The following is a 21,615-nucleotide window of genomic DNA, read 5'->3' as shown; positions in this document are numbered from 1 at the left end:
CCGAGGGTGACAGCTTCCCATGAGCAAGGTCTAGAAGCACTGGGCTTCATCAAAGCTCTGCACTGCCTCTCTGTGTGAGTGGTGGGCTGTGGGGTTCAGGCCAGGCTGCTGTGATCACCTGATCTTATCGTTCCAGATGAAGAGCTTCCCCCCCCACATGGTGTGACAGGAGAAGCAAACTGTGGTGGCCGATCACCCCAAGCACCCTGCTTGAAGTACACTTTGGCCCATTTGTAGTCCTTGAAGAGGGGGCCGTCATACTTGGGATCAACAATAAACTCAACACAGCCACAAAGTTGGGGCCTTGAGACTCAAGGTCAGGACATATACAGTATCTGTCTCTAACTCAGCCAGCGCATCGAAGTGCATTTTCCCAATCAGGGTGCTGTAGTGTCCTTAATGACCCCCCCCTTGCCTGTTAACATCCAGTTAACCAGCGTGCACTTCAGAAGCCAGCCCTAAATATACCTGCTACTGTCAAGACTGGAGAGATATGGCCCACTTTGTGTAGTGCCAAGTGAGTTGGCAGTTTGTTATTCTGTTTTTATTTTGGGTTCACTGGGAAGGAAAGCACTCTAGTTGGGTTTTTAACAACTCCAGTGGATAGCAGCTGAACTGTCCTGTTTTCGGCAAGCATCAGCTAACAGAATGCTGGCGCCATGTAGGATCAGAGCGTGCTTATCCACTGTTGCCGTTCATGGCAGTTTATTAGTCCTGGTCTGCGAGAGTCTTTGTACATTCAAGGCAATTACAAATCCAGATGGGTCTTCTGACACAGCAGAGCACGGCCCTCCGTCAGTATGACTGACATCTCCCAGGTGCCTCAGGGCTTACGGAACTTAAGAGAGTTAGGTTATGCTGCAGGGGAACCTCGCTGCAGAGGAACCTCGCGAACCCTGAACGTCTTACTGACTATACATGAATATACATGCAAAAACAGTTCTGTGTAAGTCCAATCAAATTACTCTACTGTTGCTCTACTTGAAAGGGTGAAAAATGCACATTACAGTGGTACCTCAGAACTCTTAATCCGTTCAGAACTCCAGATCGAATCCTAAAAAATTCGGGTTCTGATCGAATTTTCCCCATAAGAAATAATGGAAAACCAATTAATTGGTTCCCGGCCCCAAAAAAATTACACCGAAATATGTTTTTTTTAGCATTTAAACACAAAATGAACAGGATAAAACAAGAAGAGCATATACTGTACTAAACACATCTAAGGAATTAAACCCCGTATTCCCCGATACCCTGACGTCTGCGCCTTTGTCTCCGTTCCGTCCCTGCTTGGCACAACAATATTATTATAATTAAATGTATTAATGGTTTATTATTAATATTACAATAATTAATAAGAAATCTTTATTTTAAAATGTATTTTATTATATAATAATAATTACTGTTACTGTCTATCATTGTCTAAATGTATTTTTACTGTCTACATATATGTATTCAGCTAGTGTAAACATGCATGATGCTATCATAGCGAATGCGAGGCTGAGACTGAAGCATTACCCTTTGTTTCCGCTGAGAGACATGCCGCGTGACTCATTTCCCCACGTGTACAAGTTATCTTAGGTCGGCGTTCACGGTTTGACTTCTGAGATTCAGATCGAGTTCTAGGTAATTTTTTTCCGAAGTGGATGGTTCGACTTTTAAGAAATTCGAGTTTTAATGAGTTAGAGAACTGAGGTACCACTGTATTCTTTTGCAAGACACTGATTAACAAACAAATGATAAGCAGTCTATTACCATGACCTGTAACAAAGAGCATGGATAAATATTTAATATAAGGTATACACCACATTAGGGGCACATTCAGGACAAGCCATCTCTGCAGTATTAATGTACAGCCTAATTATGGCAGCAATATATATAGTGAAACGAAGACTCTTACAAATATAATTACAGTACAAAAAACTTTTGTTCCAGACATGCTGGCTGATGAATACATTATTACATTCATCATTCATACTTCAGAAAATAATGTTCTTGTAGGCATTTACATCAGTCTTGAAATCTGCATTTGAAAGAATGATCTGTGACTAAGTATCTCCAAATCCAGTAGAATCTGACTTATAGGAAACCGGGTGAAAGTTTGGGTCAAATTCCAGGCCTATTTTACTGTTGAAATAAAAGAGGCAAACATGAACCTCGGGTGGAAACAGAAGAGCTCAGCTTAACACAACTTCTAAATGGTGCACGTCCTGGACCGGGCGTCCAAGATGAAGTATGCCTGTGTCAGAGGTCAGCCCTGGCTCTGATTAAGCTCTCTTTGAAACGACACAACTGGCAATGAGCCATTATACATTTTACAAGCCTCTCACAAGCAGATCCCCTCAGCGGTCAGACTCTGCTTTTAATATTGGGATTTCAGAGGAACCAGCGTTAGGGAAGGCCTGAGATCTCCAGGGCTCCTTCCCTGTGATTAATCCCCTCTGTGCCCTGATTCATTACTGGTGAGGGCGCGCACGGCTCTTCTGGCTAGGCCCTCCGCAGGGGGACCATTACCGCTCTCTAGCTGAGCTCGGATTACCACTGTCCAACCACCGTGCACGCTTGTTTTCACAGGTGCAGTTCAGCGAGGGAAGGATGTTTGCCAACCAGAGCCCACTGAAGAAGAAGAGGTCTACTCCATAGGCACAGTGTGAGAACTCTCTCCGCTCAGCTTCCATGAAGCAGGAAGTCTCCACCTCTCTCTTCTCTGGTCTGTCAGGGGTGAGGGGAGGCCATCGCACCAAGCTGTGTCTCACTGTCTGGGAGGGCAGCTCTGAGACTCTGTGGATGGGAATGGCTGCAATCACTGAGACCTTCACAGTGGCAAAGCTGGCATGTTTACCGTATACTTCTCATTACAGGAAGCAGCACACCAATGACATTTATTGAAGGTGTTGCCACTGACATAGTCCTTCCACTTTGAGAATGAATGTATAAAATCACTCTGCAAATTAGAATTATAATTGTGTCAAACCTTATCTGAGAAAATATGGTTTCTTGCAAGTAAACTATGTATGACCTAGTCAGCAGGCTTTTACTATGTGATGATTTTTAAGGATACCACTAAATAGCTTTGTTTTATACATACCATCGATTTATCATTCCTACCCACAGAACATCATACAGATTCAGCAGGATTCAAAGGGTCAAGTTCTCTTTTATTGTTGACTGTACAGTTATTATCAGTGCTTGAAGTGGGCCGGAACGCAGCGGAACGCAGCGGAACGCAGTTCCGGAACTTCTGTATTTTCGTCTTTTGTAGGTATGTGAAGAGCGCGACCAACATGGCCGCCTTTTTTGTTCCAGATTCCTGTTCCACCATCGGGTCATCTGAGCGCTGGGTATACCCCGGAAAATACGCATTCCTATTGTATCGCATTGCGGAATTCCGCGGTATTCCCACTGATAACATAGATGGGGAACCCCTCTTCGTCCCCCGTTTTGAATTGTTCAATTCTGTGTACATTTAGACCTTTTCCGGAAACGTTGAAAAATACACTCGATTTCAACATACAAAAACCACTTCAAATGATTAAGTGACGCTTTTGAAAGCTAAATTGACATATTGTTTATCATTTCATCTTTCTAATCCTGCAGTTTCATAGCTTTCTATGGATCAGAAAAAAAGTTTACTGACCAGGACAGGCAGCATATTAAGCAGAAGATGAGATATTCACATGGTCACGTGACCCAAACCAACAGCGGCGCCTGTTGATACACCATTCCAGTCTTCACCTTCTATCAATTTTATTTCAGACTAAGGACATACTTGGAATATATATTATTCGTTCAGATTGAAGAATATAAAGAGATACACCTTCCCTGAAAGTTTCATTGAGATATCTTGATTATTAAGGAAACTACAAGCGTTTTTAAATAAAAAGTTAGGTATTTGGTCACAGTTTTCTACACACATTCCATTTTAAGAAATAGGGCTAATTAGCGAACTTCTTTTGCCAATATTTTCCTTATTTGTTAAGATATCTGAGTGATTTTGGTGTCATTGTCTTTGTTTATTCAAGCTCTTTCCAATGGCATTTAATTTGGTTGACTTTTAAATTTTTCTTCACATACCTATCTTTTGGGTTCCGCCACTTTTTCCTGCGTTCCGGTACTTACTGAAACTGATCCGACGCAGCGACAGTGGCCCGAGAAAATTAGAGTTCCTGCACTTATTTTTTCCCACTTCAAGCACTGCTTATTATGTTATTATTCATATATATATATGTGCTATTAAATTATATATGTTCCTCTCTCTTGTTCTTAATCTTTTGAAAACTATGGGGTTTTATTGTAAATAAGATAAAATAATAATAGTAATAATAAAAAGGTAGGGGTTGAAATTATTTGTCCTTTTTTGTTGGATACAGAGGTATCTTGTGTTGTCCTTGGGGTGGGGTGGAACCAAGCAGTAACTGAGCAGAACTGATTGGCTGGCATGATCCTGTCATGTGACAGTCTCATCCAGCCAGAGCCCTTGGTCCTCGATGCTGAAACAGGCATGCAAAGTGGCCCAGCCTGAGATTTGTCGTCCCTCACGCAGGAACACATGCTGGATGAGGACCTTGTCACAGAGAGCACTTTAGTGACCTGAATTTCCATTAAAATCAACTGGGAACCCTGTCACTCTATGTAAATGTATCCACAATAGTATTAGTAACAAATATCTTAATTACAGCTAAGATGAATTCATTCAGGGTGTCTTCACTGTCTTTTTGTGTATATATGTAAAAGGTTATATCTGAGTCTTCGAATTCTGTCACTCAGAGAGCAACTGGGTCGAGCATCCTTCCCTTTTCTTTGATAAGCAATATGCAATAAATACTCTGGAGCTTTATATATAAAAAAAATAACAAGGCTGATTTGTTACATTCCTCAAGTTTGCTGGTGAAACGAGCTGTGGTGGTGTCTCCTGCTAGTGCCCCCTGATGACAGTCCATGGTACTGTCTCTCTCTGTCCATTCACCCTGCCCCCCATGCAGGCCATCCAGGGTGGCAGGGAAACATGGTGGGGGGTGCTGGAGGAGACTGACTGGCTCAAAGGGACCTGCTGGAGCCCCAGGCACTCCTCCCTCCCCCCCCCCCTTCCCCCCTGACAGGCTGATAGAGACATCACGGGGGCCCTCAGAGGAACTGCCACGGGGTGGGGGGGGGGAGGTGCCTCAAAGTGAGGGGGAGTCCATGTGACCCTACCAGTGTGTGTATGTGTGTGTATGTATGTGTGTGTGGATTATGTTTAAATTATATTGTGGGGACCAAATGGCCCCCACATTGTGATAAAAACCAGTTATTTTGATGCTGTCGGAAGCATTTTTCAGGAATGCAATCAAAAAAACTAAAAATGCCAAAATTCTCATATTTTGTTTGGTTACTTATGGTTAGGGTTAGGGCTGGGTAGGGGTTATGGTCGTCATGTTGGGATTTGAGTTTTCCCCATAGAAATGAATGGAGAGTCCCCACAAAGATATAATTACAAACCTGTGTGTGTGTGTGTGGGGGGTGTTAAACCCACCCGGACAGGAAAACTATAGTCAGGTAGCCTTCCCCAAACCTCCCATGCCTAAGCAGACAGGGAGGCTAAATGACACATGATTAATGTCTAATAATTACACTCCTAATGAGTGGGCAGCATTCAGCGGAATAAGCATTATTAATATGTTGTACTTAAGGATTAGGGCTCTATAAGACAGGATTTTTGTTACTGAAACAGCCATAATGAAGCATTTTACACAGAAATATTGATGATTAGTTCAACATACTCATTTCTCAAAGACAACCTGCTCATTTACAACAATGTGTATGACTGACAGTTTCCTTTTGGACAACAACTTATTTTATTCCGAAAACACCAAGCTGCTCTCCAAGGCCAAATATCGATAAATACAGATACATGGCTTTGTGGAGCTAGGGAGAGACTGGGCCTGCCAGCAAGCAGGATTATTACTGCGCTAAATAACTCTCCAGGCATCAACAGGGGTGAGATCCAATGTGATCTTGTGCTCCCACCTGTCACGTCAACTGTGCTGAACCTGGGACTGGTCTTTTCTCTTTAACCAGATGAAGGGGTAGCCCAACAAGGAGGATGATGTCTCAGGTTTGCAAGAGCGGCCTGTTCTGTCGTCAGTGGACGTTCACAGCTCTCAGTATGCGGGTGACCATGTTCAGGGATATGATCGTTATAAATTAACTGGCCCTCCTGGGACATGCACATGAATCTAAGCGCCACCAGCTAAGGACGTATCAAAGTCCCCTTGGTACGAATGAGAGAGTTTCAGCTACAAAGCGGCTAACACGAGTTGGGTAGATTGCTGTGTGTTCCGCGCGGTCGGCGCAGTGCGGCGCTGATGTCTTCATCGGCCTGTCAGGGGCGCGTCAGCAGCTGTGCCCGATCCCCCAGGGCCTGTCACACTACTTGTTTCCATGGTAGTCCTTCAGGCAGCCCGATGGCAGGCTGTGCGCAAGGACCCCTGCAACCTGTTTTTTTTTCGCCTGCCACTCTTTGATGTGCGTCCCCGAAGCGGCCATCAAACTAGCGGCAAGAAAAACGCGCCCAGGACCCCCCCCCCCCCCCCGCAGGTGCACATTCTACACAGCGGCTGTAGGCGAAGATGTGCTTCTAATAACTGTCGGTTTCCCTCGTCCCACTGCCGTTCCATTTTAACTTTCACTAATTACTGCACGAGGCATCTCCGTCAGGGGCTCCCTGACCTCGCCGAGGTGGGCGTGGCTCTTTCCCAGGGAATCTCGTGAAGCAGTGAATATGGGCCTATTAATTTGTTTCATTTACCCCACAAAGATACTGACAGTCTGAGCTCCTGTGTGTCAGAGCACTGACATGGAAACCAAAACGGTGAAACAATATTTTACTGCAACCATACTTAAAATAAGCAATTTAATACTTAATACAAAGTAATCTAAGCTTGCTTATTATCATATTATTTTGATATTATATTGCCACAGATTTTCACCTGCAGTTTTCATTTGTTACTGAGTCAGTCCAAACTATCATTTCTCAAAAATGACAAATGCTTACATTCTTACAAATTATACTAAATATATTGATTAACATAAACTCAACGCAATGGTTAAACAAAGATTGTTTCAGATGGATTTTAACAGCACCGTGTTGAATAATGTGTTTTACCAGGGTTTACAAATGATCTGCATCGTACAGCACAAACTCAGGACCATAATTCCCTGTTATAGATTTTGTAGGAGGTGGAGAAGGTAGGCTTTAGGGCTTAAATTAAATCACTGGCCTTTAGAAGAATCTCTCAGTGGGGCAGATCACATTAATAAAGTCCACTGATTCTGCTTTAATATTATGCAGGAAGCTTTGATAGGAAGCAAAGAGCCTGGATCAGGGCCAGTCGTGGGGGGGGCACCAGGGCCGGCCAGTGCGGGGGGGGGGGGGGTGCCACCAGGGCCGGCTGTCTTGCTAACGGGCCTGCAAGGGCCAATGTTCCCAACACAAACGTGGGCCCTATCGCCAACTCGAGGAGCAAACATGCGGCAGCATCTGAGCCACATGAAAGAAATAAAAACGTCAAGTCCAGCTCATAGATGTCTTTATGTAACAGAGCTATAGGCACTGTGGGGGAATAAGGTAAATTGCTCCCTGTATGTCAGGTACATTTGTCAGTGGCAGTGTATCAAGTATCTGTAAACCTCCAGAAATACTGTGACTTAATCATGGGATGTATGAGGCATGATATGTTTATGTGAGAGGATAGACTTCAGGCCTGTTTAAAGGCAGTGCTCTTCTAAAGATGACTCACTGTAACAGTAGCTCACTTCCCAGGAGCCAGTTGGACGTCTTACGGTGTTATGTTCCTACTTTGAGCCGTCACTCTAAAGCTCTAATGGAAAGAGCAGCTTGCAGTCTCTGGGCATTTTCGCCTGAAAACCATCAGGAAAAGCTCAAGAGGGTGAAGGCTTTACTAACTGTTACGTCTCCAGTGTGAATTTTAATATGCGTGCTCTCGTCAGGCTGAAATGCACAGAATCATTTGCCCGTGTTTCTCATTTTAATGAACACTGATATAACGCAGCGTGACTCATGTCCTCCAGAGAAAAGAGCGTGGCATTCGGCAAATACGCTGATGCACAGATACCCACCGCCGGGGAATCGGCAGTCATTAAAGACACACACACATCCACTTTTTGTCTCTCGGAGAGGATGACAAAAGCCAAGGTTCTCCCCAGTCCTGGATCATGGGTGACCAGAGAGTGTTCAATATTAATGACTTTTCATCAAGGATGCAATTAGCACTGCTCTGTTTTACATAGTATGCACCATCCAGATGAATATGTATGCAGTGAGATCGTGCAAAATTACCAAGTAAAATCACTGGGCAGCTGGTAAGAAAAGAATACACATGTATTGTATGTATATAGTACATACACACACTGTAGGGAGGGCTTATGCATCTTGGTTGCCTGTGAACTAAGCATTTTCCATCTGTCATAGGGCGTATTAAATGTATGGAGAACAGTACTAACTGTAAATACGAATGCAGGCAAATATGTCTTCAGAGTATTTCTTGTGCCAGTGAAGTCAGCCAGCATAAAACGGTAATTTCATCCTGTGTAAATGTATTTATTCAAATATATACATCCAAGCTTTTTTTGCCCGCACCCCCCCCCCCTCTATTTTTAACATGCATTTTTTAGCTTTAAATTTAGTTTTTATCAAAATACATGTCATATTAGCTGACCAAAATTTAGAATATCAGTAAATGCAATATCAGTCACAGAGCAAATGAAAGCATACATCCTCCCTCTGCGTTGTGTAACACGCAAGAGCGCATTGAGTGTGAGTATTATTTTTAAAATGCAAATGCAGTGACAGAACTTGCTTCTTTATCGGTGGCGCCATGTGCCGATCCGGCGCACGTCGTAACAGACCACGCGTGGCCACGACCGATCCTCACACGGAGGTTTACGTCTGCCGCATCAGATCCCGTCCTGCTGTCTCATTGGGGATACATCAGCCCCGCTTAACTCACCCCCCGTTGCCATCTGCCTCTCTGGCCATGTCCGTGGCTGTCCCACTCTTGCTGAGGCTGTGCCGCATGTTCCCAAAGTCCGGCTAAAGCTAGAATTGTGCCGAGCGTGCATCCCCGTGCTCCGATTGTGCGTTCCCGGTGATCTGCTGCACCCGTCTCAGAGGACCTCTGACCTCCAAACATGGTCTCTGGGCCTGTTTCGGGCCGAGCTGATTTTTAGGAAAGCATCGTTTGTTACTGGGAGTGTCTGCCGGAGGGCTGCACTGATTTTTGCCTGACCGCACCATTCAATTGCTTAATTGGAGTCATTATTTCGATGGTACCTAATCTCACCTGATGGTCCAGGTGTAAATAAACTAGTGACTGAAAGGTCCACTGCTGTGGCCCTTATTGTGCTGGAGATGAGTGGGGGTGCTGCTGTTTTGCCGGTTTGCTGGGAGCCCAATCCCTGAGGAACACGCCGGTATTCATTCCAGCTATACCTGCTTCTCAGGAACAGAAGACTGTTACAAAGATGATCTAATTGCCCATCTCTGAAAGGTCCTTAACCACTTAGGCAAATTTCACTTTCATTCGTGATTAAAAATTGGTTTTAAAAAGAGGAATTAATTATGTACAGACAAAAAAATGCTTGAGACCCAGGTAATTAGACAGGTCCTTTATAGCGGCTGACTGCTCTGTGATCAAGGTTTAAAAAGTACAGCGGCAGAGACGGTGGATGGTGTTTGTTTTAATTACGCTGCCACAGTGTCACCCACCAGGGTCCAATTAGCCTGTGACTGCTGCTTCTGTGGGCTGCGCCTGCCCGCCTTTGACGAGGAATGAAAGCTCGTTCATTCCATCCCTTCACTGACCCCGACCCCCCATCCATAACATAGACCGGGCCGGAGTTTGCTGAGGGCCGTCGGCTCGTACCACGTCCATCTGACTGAAGTTGCCCCCCAAACCCCCCCCTGCCAATAGGGATCGCCACACAACACTGTCCCTTCCCAAACGTCCTTTTGGGCACCGATGCATGATGGGAATAATGACACAGCAGTTAACACTGAAGGGTTGTGTGGAGCCTAAGGTTGATGTGTAAGACTGTCAGGACTGCTAGATATCACACCTCTCATTTCGAACCCTTGGTAACATGCGCTAGCTGTACAGGGAATGTCATCTGCACGACAATTATTAAGTTGCTATGTGCTAACAGCTGAATAGAAGTATCACTAAGCATGATCACTGTCATCACACGGTTTCAGAAACAGAGCTGAAGACACTTTATCAGCATCATTTAGGGAATTACTTGGTACAATTAAACTGAAATTTATCAATTAGTTTTCTCCCAAGTGATGTTATGTACTAAATTGTCTCTTTACATGCCCAAGTCGTGCAGTTTTCCAGAGGTACTTAGTAAAAGTGACAGAGACACTCAGACAGAGTGTCTCATTTTAGTGGCAGGTCTTTGAGATGTGTATCAGTTACACATTGATAAACCTATTAAGAAGATAAAATATTTACCGAACACCTTGTCTAAATGTACGTGGCTTGTTTGCATTTGGTTCACATCTGGCTGAATTAAAAGTACAGAGAAATGGTACAGACTGTTCTAGAATGTTGACGGTTGGAAAACAGACTGGGCCATACGTTGGAGAAAAACAAATGAATAGACCAGTTCATATAAGAGCAGGGCTTTGTGCACAGTAAGACAATTTTGGGAATATGGGAACTTATATACAAAGTTTGTGTTAATTATATGGGTTAATATCTCACTCTGAATGGAGAAAGTAATAAAATTTGCAAATTAGCTAGTGAAAACCCGGAAATAAGCTAGCTGTCCGAAAAAGTTCAACTTGGATTTGAGCAAGAGACAGCCCATGAAAAAATTCACAGCTGCAGCTACTCCCTGACTTATTAACTAACTTTGAAAATGAAAATATGCAGCAATCCTGCTAAAATTTAGAGAACACTGTTATTTAAAGGAAGCTCATTTTTCACTTCTAATCATGTAGCGTATTTGGGTTTGGCTGCTCCCCTCGACCACATCATGTCATTAAGCCCGCTACAGGCAGTTCGCTTTAAGATGAAGGGGAAATAACAGAGAAGACCTGAAAGCAGCAGGATCTACGAGCAGCCAGCCAGAGACCAATTAGCAAGTATCTGTTTTTTTTACCTTTTCTTTCCTTTCTGTCTAAATGAATGTGAGGGAGCGGGAGAGGAAAGGAGTGCAAGGGAGAGACAGGCGGGGGGGGGGGGGGGGGGGGGGGGTATGGGTGGTGGACAAGGCCCCCTCTTCTCTCTCTGCTCGACTCCCCGGCTGTGATTTCTGCAGCTCTGGCCAGCCATCAGTATGCACGGCGCTGGCTCCCCAGTCTGTGCCTGGGGCTATGGCTGCTGGCCTTGGGCTATGGAATACGTTACTCCAGCACGCTGGCCTGGCTCTCCGTGCTGCCAAACCCTCAGGATAATCCGGAGACTTGATTAAAAAAGAAAAAAAAGCAAAGCAACCACCTGAATGAGAATCAGAGCTGCCGAGATCCGCTCTTTCTTTGTTAAATAGGCATTAAACTGCCTCATCTTCATATGATATCATCACATGATCAGCGTTTGGCATTTGGTCGGCATGGAAACATCACATGCGGGGGTCACGACACCGGCAACAACAAAGAGGTAGTCTGGTGTTTTCTGCTGTCATACTGCTACGTGAGACGAATGTAAGCTCATGAGGACAATGCTAAACATACCACTAAAGTATCTGGCGTCCATTTGCATCGCGTCATTCATAAATACAACACAGATGCCAAAATCAAACACCTGCTGACATTAGCTGCAGATTGTCAATCTACTCAAGGATGTAACTGCGTGAGCACAGCCTCCCATCACACCAAAGATCTGTGGAATAATCAGCATGTGGAGACGTACCTTCAGCTTGAATTAAGGCCTGTGTGCTGAGCCTCTAGCAAAAAGTGTTGCTTTCCAATGTGTTTCTTAAGGCTTCTTGTCAGCAAACTAAACTTAACTCTTCTTTAGACGCTTACATTTATGATGCTTCAGGGATATTTATTTGTAAACTCTATGGGGAAAAAGGAGGGAAAATCACAGCGAGTTACAGTCCATGAAGTTTAATAAGTTCATTTGAGTAATTTAAAAATTTCATGAGTACATATAAAAGTAAGTTAATTTATAAGCGGCAAGATAAAAGAAATAGTGAAAACGGTGTCCATATTAATCATATTTTGCTGGCTTCTGCCGCACTGCTGCGCGTTCGCATTGTGGAACGCAGCTAGAGCGTAGAATCAGGCAACGAGAGCGAAGTCCCCCCCAACCGCGAGTTTCTCTCTGCGCTTGTTTAGAGATGTAAACTTCAGTAAAATGAGGCTGGCATAGGAGCTGGAAAGGACACATTCTGGATACAAAAAAAAACAGCTCTCAGCAAAGCCAAACTGAGATAAAGCCCACACTATACCAAAGACGCGGGCTCTCCATGTTTGGGACATGAATTTTCCTTTAATAGCTTTCTGTTTCCCACAAAACTGCATAATAATTGATTGCTACACCACTTAATGTAGCAGTGAATCAATTCTCAGAAACTCCGGCGTGGGGTTTAGAAGAGTGGGGGGTGGTGGTACGAGATACTGAACGTGAGGAAATGTGTCTGTGATTCTGGCCCTCGGAGTCAGCCGGAGATCAAGCCACTGTGCTCAATGATATCCGAACGGAAAATAAAAGCAGGCACAGTGGAGGCAGTCTGCCCTGCTGGGTCATATACAGGAAGTAGAATTAATTCTGGGATATTTAGTCTAATTTAGGAAAACAAAGAAGATGAGAATTTCATGGAATAGAGTTTGACAAGTTTGTACATTCTGAATCTAATGCATTAATGTAGTTCGGTGTAGTCTTTGATCCGAAGCTGCTGCCCTTACACACGCCTGCGTAATCCAGCATAACGGTTCAGGTTACGCACCTCCCATAGGGAAACAGAAGCAAGGCTCCTCCTGGGACTTGAACCAGCAACATTCAAGTAACATATCGAGGTCTTTAAGTACAGTACTCCCCTTCTGCGTATGGCCAAGATTAGCAGAATTTTCTGGAAGGCCTACCACAGCCACATATAACAGCAATCAATAAAAGAGAAGAAGTTGCAAGTGACTCTGGGAAAGTTCATTACTGTAGGCGGCAAGGGAAAGCTGGGGGCATCGGCTCTGAGCTGGGGGGGGGGGGCGCAGAAGTTAAGAGCCCCGCCTTGACGGACCCCTTCCTTACCCATCTCCGGCGTGGTTTCCCCTCATGCTTCCCCCCCCCCCCCCCCCCACTGACTCCCCAGCTCTGCGCCTGCACCAGCCGTCTGCCACAAGTCGTCTTTTATTTCTCACTCCTCATCATGTGACTCCTGCACAGGCCTCTCACATGCACAAGCAGGCCTCTCACATGCACAAGCAGGCCTCTCACATGCACAAGGCCCAAATGCTTCACCAACATGAAAGAAATCGGAATATAAAGTTAGGAGAAATAAGACCATCAGCTGAGGGGATGATGCATGACCTTCTGATGCATCTCTTCATTCTCCACACGTGGTCTTACTTATGTGTTCTATGATGACAACATAGACGGCTTGTCCAGTTATTATTGATTAGGTCCACACAGAGATCCCACGGCTTTGCTTGGTGCCATCAGCAGTGAGGTCAGCAGTGGCTCTGGGTTCCTTCTGTGGCAGGTAGTTGATGGTCCTTAAAGCCCTTCAGACAGCAGTTTGCTGGAATGAAGCTCCTCGAGATTCTCCTGTCTGACTGACATTACATCAGCTTTAATTGGATCCACTGGACATCCCATGGCAAAGCATGTGCACATCTCTCAGGGCAGCAAAGCGTCTGTCTCTGCTGAACAATCCATAGCAAATAATCTTGTTTTTCCCTAAATTGTTTATCGCTAATTGTGTCTCATTCTCCGGGATAATTAAGATGGTGCCGTGGTGTCCCTGTTTAGCTAGCATATCCCACCAGGACCAAAAGCAGCTGTTTTTCCAAGGGGGACAGAGAGGCTGATAGGAGCTGTCATACAGTCCTAAAGAGTTCTTCATTTCTGCCACTCTCAGCACCAACGCTTCCCTTTGTCACTTTACACTGAGAAGCCCAGGGTCTAACCAGGCAGGGACCAGCGGCAGGCTGTCCAGGGGAATCACAGGCCTGTCCTCTGATAATGAAAGGTTGCTTGCCACACGTGGTAAGGGCATATTCTGATGGGGGCTGCATTTTGTGGGGCTCACCTATTAAGGCCTGCCTTTGGATTATTATAGGATTGTCTGTCTGCCCTGTGGTGCCCCCGGTCAGTCACATCCAGCGCATGCACACTGTGGCACGTCTGACTGCAAGAGCCTCTGCTCATTTTTCAACATAAAAAGCAGGGTGGCTTCCTCCCTGTCCTATTGACACTCCCATCTTCAGTGCTAAATTAGGTCATGGGTTATCAAACTATTCTTTTTCAGGTTTCCTTGTGTTTTAGGTTAATAGATTGATGGTGTGCCTAGGGTGGACCTAGGGTGGGCCAGAGTCTAGTCACATATGATACTGCTTCAGATGATCTTTTTGTCTTAAAGGTACCGCTGAGGATCTCATTGGTTATGGATTCGTAGCATGGAGGGTCAGTGGGGATCTGAGCATTGTAATAAAAAACAACACACTACGTCTTTGAGGATCACGGGAGGAGACGCCTTTTGTTATTCGTACGGCCGACCTTAGGGGCGCTGTCATGCAGCGTGAAGATGGGGAGCCGTGACGACGGGGTCGGCAAAACGTGATCACTGGTGGGGGTTTCCGTGGGTACAGGGCTCGCCTGGGCGGGCCAGCCAGCCAGATGTCAGCGGCGGTTGGGAGTCGGGGTGGTATCTCTGGGGTGGGATTTGCCTGCTGAATTAGGATGTGCTACAAAGCGTCACTGACAGCCAGGCGCAGAGGAGCCACCAGAGGCCACAAGGGGCTTCACCAGAAACTTAAAGTCAGGACAAGGGAGTATGTGAAAATGAAGTCTCAGCGACACAGTCGCCCATCTCAGCGACACAGTCACGTCTCAGCGACACAGTCACGTCTCAGTCTGCATAAATCACAGGTGTCTCTGCTCCGCATAAAGATGATGCAAGATGTTTAAAACTTTAAGCATACACATTCTGCCTCTTAAATAAACAAAATGCCTCAAATGCATTTAACTGTATAATAAGCATTTGAAAAACAATTGGGCAAAAACTCCAAATGAGTGAAATGTTGTGCATGTGTGTTTCAGATTTAAGTACTGATATACAAACAAAATATTAATGAATGAATATTATTAAAATGACCTGTGTAATGAATATTTTCACATCATATCAAAACTATTTCATTTGAATTAAGCATAACTAACATGTTATTATAGCCAGAGTCATAGTTTCCACAGTAAAAATAAATCAAATCTGCGCTTAAATGCTTCTGCTGTCAGTGTGTGTTTGCTCTGTTATACTCATTTAAATTAATACCTGTTTAACAGAATAGTTTTAATTATGATTGCTGTTTAAAGCAGTTACTGTTTCGTAGATTAATTCAACATAATGCCTTGGATACATATATTTTCCAGTGTCTGAGACACATTTTGCCATAAACAGACCCGCTCAACTGCTGTTATAGGGAGAAAGTGTCTGTGGGCTGGAATGCAGGAGTGGGTCTGAGGTACAGTATCATAGCAACCGGCAGCCGTCACAGAAACGTGAACCAGAGACGCACTTTAGGGGATCCAACTGGCCCGTTCGCCGCTTTCAGGAAGGGTTAATCATTTCAGCATCCGAGCTGATTTAGTGGTGCTAACGTATCGCACGACAACCAGACGGGAGGCTGCACTGGCGCATTCCGAAATAATTCTAAAAACAAGACACACAGGTTATTGATTTTCCATTTCCCTCAGTTCTCTTTAGCCATGATTAAAATTGAGGATATAATGAATTAGTTTGTTGCATTTCCAAACTGAGAGTGTGAAACTTCCTTGACACACATGAGCGGAGGAGATTCCGTGATGCTAACATAGAGTGCTGAAGTACATTAAGGCAAAACTTTTAACAGGCAGCTCGGTGGTTCACCAGCAAGGGGACGTGACCAGCTCTCCATGCTGGTCACCCTCCCTGCCCTGTTTTAAACGCGGCCGGAAAGGCATAAACTCGGCGAGCGTGCTGCTCTGATGGGATACAGAGTGTGGATGACAGGCCTGGGGGCTCCTGCACGGCCACAGGGCCAACCGTGAGAGCCAGCAGGCCAGGAAACACGGCCATCCTTTTTTGTTCTTCAGCTCCATGCTTGGGCAGATGCAACATTTTTATCTCCCATTAGTGCTATGATTCAAAAACATACCAGCTGACCACATCCCATAACCTTTGCCAAGATAAACAATGGACCTTTCAGCAGTACTTGATGGGAAATATTTCTCTCGGAGCTGAAAACTTTTTGCATTTCAGTCTGGTCATTGCGGAAAAAAAAACATAGCAGAAAAAAGCACATAGAAATGAGTGTGAATTCAAAACTATTTTTGTGTCATTGAAATCTACCTAAGAATAAAATAACCTGACAGAGTAATTAGCTTCTGCTTAGCTGGCAATTGGCAGTTGCTATTAAAGGTTAAGCACCTTCTGATAAGGATTTAGAATTAAGAACGAGTAAGAAAATAGTAAAGAAGAACCCCTCAGATTCAACTGAAGGGAACATTTACTTCAGTTACACTGAGGGCAACATTGTTGATTTGCCTTATGCGTTAACCTCAGGAAATATATAGACATTCCATCTGTGTCCTGTGTTCCGCTTTCCCACCTGTAGGTGGCACTACTCTACCACAGAAAGACGCAGGAACACTGTGCTTCGCGTATCTCAGTGGGATCAGGTCTGGGGCTACTTTCTGGATCTAATTAGACAGAAGCATATTTTTACATGTTGGTTTGCCGGTTGTCATCGAGCCATTTCCACACAGTGTGATGCAAAAGGCGTCTTGCTGCAACTTTCAGGCGAACGGAAGCAACGACATCTGAGTGTTTTTCCCCGGCTCCGGTGGGTAATCATGTGAACAACTAATTATGGCAAATAACCGGCATTATCATTTCCAAACCAATGTGTTTAAAAGCAATTGCTGTGATATACAATTATTTTGTCTATGTTATGTGAACACAATAAAAATATAACAAAAAAGGAAAAAAATGGACATGCTTCATCTAAAGTGACCTTTTTTACCTTTACAGAGTTTCTTGGAAGATCACTCAAGGTGACACTTGAGTGGAAAGGGCCAAAAATGATTCCGGTGGTAGACATTAGTTATGTACCAGTGGAATATGCCAGAAAAAAAGCAAAACAGGCCAGTTTCTGATTGGGGAGCTCTGCCGATTCAACATCTTTATAACCAGGTCAAGTTCCTGAAGATGTTAGTGGGCCTGGTGTAGAATCTCACAACAAAGGAGTGAATGGCGAGCGGCCGGCATGCCGAGGTTATGTCAGGCAGGGAAGACAATCAGCCAGCAAGGCAAGGAAGGCGCTTCCTTCCAAATTAATTAAAGGGAGGCTCAATTAAGAGCACCGTGAAAAGCAGCCTGCGCCACATGCCTAGCCAATCGGGGCCTGCCACGCCGAGCCGCACTCGTGCACGGCTCATTTTTATCTTGCCAAACTTAATTGTGATTTTTCAGGACGGACGAGGCGATTGGAATGACAGGGTGAAATTAGCGGCATGTGTACCGGCAGTCGGGCGGTCTTAGAGAGGCAGACGCGGCTTGCTGCTCCTCACAGCCTGCAGCGGCTTGTCCAGCAGCGGACGCGCGGCGCTAATTCCCTGTCCTTCCACTCATTTATACCGCTTCTACGTCTTTACGCTAACCTTTATTATGGTAATTCCCAACACTTGCAGTCTGCCTGTGTTTAAGGCCAACATTGTTTTGGTTTTTTTTGCTGAATTGCAAAACCATTTCCACCGGTAGCCTCGTGTCCTTCTCTATGCACTTTTAAAGGGTTATATGTTGATACAATGAAGGATTAAATTTGCATATAATGACTTTGTCCTCATAGTTCGCAATGCATTCCCTGTATAGACATGGATTATGAAGTTCACATAAAGGTAGGAACATCACCAGTGCTGGGACACAAACCCGGAATAAACAACAAAAAATGGGCTAAAGCCAACAGGAAATAAATGTAATGTCACAATTTATTTTGTTTTCCACAGAAACACACACAGAAAGTGCCTGTGTGACCTTTAGCCTCTGAAGAAACAAACATAGGCAATTCCTTTTTATCGTTTTAAAATGACGTCTCAGGGAAGTTTATTAAGCAACCCTGACACTCTGTCCCTAAGCAGGACGCTCGATGCATAAATGGAGTCCAGACACCAGCGTGACCTGGTACCAAGGCAACGCCATGGAAACAGCTCCGACGGTCAGAGGGCCGGGGAGCACAGGCAGTCGTCAGAATGCAGCCGTGTTTGCTTGTTTTTAATAATTTATCTCCTCTAGTTATTACAACAACATTAGCTAAGATTAAACACACATTGCTCATTGCCTTGGGAGTACAGGCCACCAAGCGCTCATTTCCTGCTAAAGAACACTGGCCAACCCCGATTGACCTTACGATATTCCCATTGCCGTGTCCCTATTTTTAAGACAAAGCTTATTGAGCTACCTCAGCTGTAGCCTGTGTGAGGGATTTATCATCCAAAAAGGTCCCATTTTAATTAGAAGCATTTATTCCTCAGCAGTGAGTCCTGCAGACATACTTAAGCAGCATTTTCGAATCAAAGCTGCTTAAATAAAAATACACAATCCACTTTAGGATTATTTTGAAAAAAATACCCGCTTGCAAGTTGGAGCTTATACTTTGCAGTGATGGTGGTGGTGTGGGGGTTGGGGGAGGGCGTGATGTTTTTCAATATTGCCTCCAGGTGATGCTTTTTGATGAAAACTGCCACGTGCTGGATTAGCGCTATGGTAATTTTTAGAGTAGCCAAATAACTCCCAGAGATGGGAAACAACCATGAAATTCCATCTAATATCACAAAGAACTGCTTTCATTTTTACTGTTCAAATTCCTTTCAGTTTTCCCCATTGCTGATACGCCGGGGGGGCGTGGGGGGGGTCAGGCAGTGCAGCCACGTCAGCAATGGCCAGGCCCACAGCCACGAGGCCACATCACTGACGGCCAGGCCCACAGACGGTCAGGCCTGCAGCCACGAGGCCACATCACTGACGGCCAGGCCCACAGACGGCCAGGCCCACAGCCACGAGGCCACATCACTGACGGCCAGGCCCACAGCCACGAGGCCACATCACTGACGGCCAGGCCCACAGACGGCCAGGCCCGCAGCCACGAGGCCACATCACTGACGGCCAGGCCCACAGACGGCCAGGCCTGCAGCCACGTCACCGACGGCCAGGCCCGCAGACGGCTACCCCTGCAGCCACGAGGCCACATCACCGACGGCCAGGCCCGCAGACGGCCAGGCCCACAGACAGCCAGGCCCACAGACAGCCAGGCCCGCAGCCACGAGGCCACATCATCGACGGCCAGACCTGCAGAGGGCCAGGCCCCAGCCGCGCCAGCGACCTATTGTTAATTTAAAGCCTGTCTTGGTGGCCACAGGAGACAGTCAAGGATGGTGGCCCTATGCTTCCTGAAGGTGAGGCCTGGAGGACATCTGAGGGGCTAACAGTAAGACGCGTGCCTGATCTTTGGAGGCAAAACATCTATCCACTCTATGAAAGCTGCTGAAAGGCTCAGACACAGCCGGCAGCTGTACATCAACTACCTCTGTCTCTTACAATTATTTAGCCAAATTGTACAAAATAATAAGTAAATTATGTATTTTTAACTATCTGCTTGGCATCATTTTCTTATCTCTTGTGAAACTGCTGCCGAATTTATACTAGAAAAACCTTACAAACAAAACAAAAGCATAGATTAATCCAAACCAACAAAGTAATCAAATCTTCTTATAAATTGTGACTGAAAGGCAGTGGGCAGTTTTTTCTTTTACCAGATTTACCATCCTTCAATGTGGTTGAAATATGAAGTGCCAGCTGGCTATATACACATTTAATTTGAAACCATTCACTTCGATTGAACCAATAGCCACGACAGGGAAGTATCAGATAATCTGACAGCAGGAACATTCATCAGAAGTATACAGTATGAAGCTGGACTGTGTGAAACAGAATAAGCAGGAGTTTAATGTCCATTGGTCTGCGGCTTTAAAGCAAGGCCAGCTTACAGTCATTTGTTTCAAAATGGTAACTTAATGCAATAATGTTTTGAAGTCGGTTGTTTTGATTAGGTAAGAACACCCCACTAGAACTCCACTTACAGGGTGAGAACATAATATTCGTGTCCATCATTTTAAGTAGCTCGCTAGTACAGGTTTCAGTGTTCGGAAATCAAATTAGTCTCCTAGACATCCAATTCGTGTTTTTGTTTAGTCAAATGCGCCTGCTGCCATATAGCTGGCTGTAGGGGACAGAGGGGGGCAAATTCAATCCTAACTAGCCTGCCCCCTAGAGGCCTTGGTTTACTCTGTGGTACCTTTTTAAGAATCCAGTTGACTTAAACCATGATCAGATCATGAGAACAAATATACACAGTGCCCCGAGATTTTTGAGTGTTTCTCTTTCGCAGAAAAGTCCTATTTACCTGAACGCTCCATTCCTACCTTGGAATTCAGCAGAGAACATCCGTGGGTCACATGGATTCATGCTGTTTGACTGGCTATTGACACGTCTCTGTCGATGACATCACCCTAGAAGGGTTAGGCATTTGCACAGTGACTGATTGATTAATTGACTGCTTTTTAACGGACACATAATTGGCGACAAGGACCTTTCAATGGAGTGTCATTAGCTTGGATGTTCAGGATCTAATTTTCCATTGGCTGCAATCCCAAAGAGAGGGTAATGGGACCAAACGAAACTGTCATTCTTCATGTTTACTTACACAGAGAACAGAAATACATGATCTATCTGTTAAAGTCTCATTTGAATCGATTTTTCAAAATAAAAAAATAAAATAAAATCCTGAGAATGATAATTATTCATAATAAACCTGGGAACCAATTAATCAGAGCAGAAAGTCCAATCCCGGAAGGTGCACAATATGTGCCAATGTAGAGTTGCCGTACATATTCCTAAGTGCATTATTTATTTATGGCTTCAGATCTGTCTGACTCTTCCAAGGTGTTGTGCCTCTTTCCCAAGTCGCTAAGAGACTTGATCGATTAAGTTGTTGATTGTTATCGGTTATAGACCTATCTTCCTGCTCCAAACTCTAATCACTTACTGCTGGAAAAGGAGCATAGAAAACCTACAGAACATATTAGCCTTTGAAGTGGAAGGTTTTACCCCCTGTGCTACACTGTTAGCTCAGTATTTAGAAAGACTGTACATTTAGTCTGCAGGTCAATCCTATCAATTCTAATATTGCGGACAAACAGTAGAGTACCTATTTAAGTTTCCACCTGAACGTTGCAGTCACTTTTTACTCTCCTTAACAGCCAAACTCAGGTCACCATTGCTGCGCTGTGGATGTCCTATAACAACATGCAATGGTGTCTCATGCTCATCACAATGCTGTACCAATTTCAAAGAAAACCAAATATT

General features: G+C 44.8%; 1 protein-coding gene across 3 annotated transcripts in view; it reads left to right on the top strand.

Annotated features, from left to right (window-relative positions):
- Positions 1-4,340, top strand: part of LOC111846748 (multiple C2 and transmembrane domain-containing protein 2-like) — a 62,999-nt gene extending 58,659 nt beyond the window's left edge. For 2 of the 3 annotated variants that reach the window (XM_072698353.1, XM_023817279.2), the window contains exon 23: positions 2,572-4,340. In XM_072698353.1, the coding sequence (XP_072554454.1) occupies positions 2,572-2,640 (69 nt within the window). In that variant the 3' untranslated portion in view covers positions 2,641-4,340. Of the gene's footprint in view, positions 1-136; positions 1,297-2,571 lie in introns of those variants that run through there. The other variant, XM_023817277.2, reaches the window with a different exon arrangement.
- Positions 4,341-21,615: the final 17,275 nt, after the last annotated feature.

Source organism: Paramormyrops kingsleyae, chromosome 13 (assembly GCF_048594095.1).
Source record: "Paramormyrops kingsleyae isolate MSU_618 chromosome 13, PKINGS_0.4, whole genome shotgun sequence".
Classification (NCBI taxonomy): Eukaryota; Metazoa; Chordata; class Actinopteri; order Osteoglossiformes; family Mormyridae; genus Paramormyrops; species Paramormyrops kingsleyae.
The sequence above is the reverse complement of the archived record's forward strand: the minus strand, read 5'-3'. Positions and strand labels throughout refer to the sequence as shown.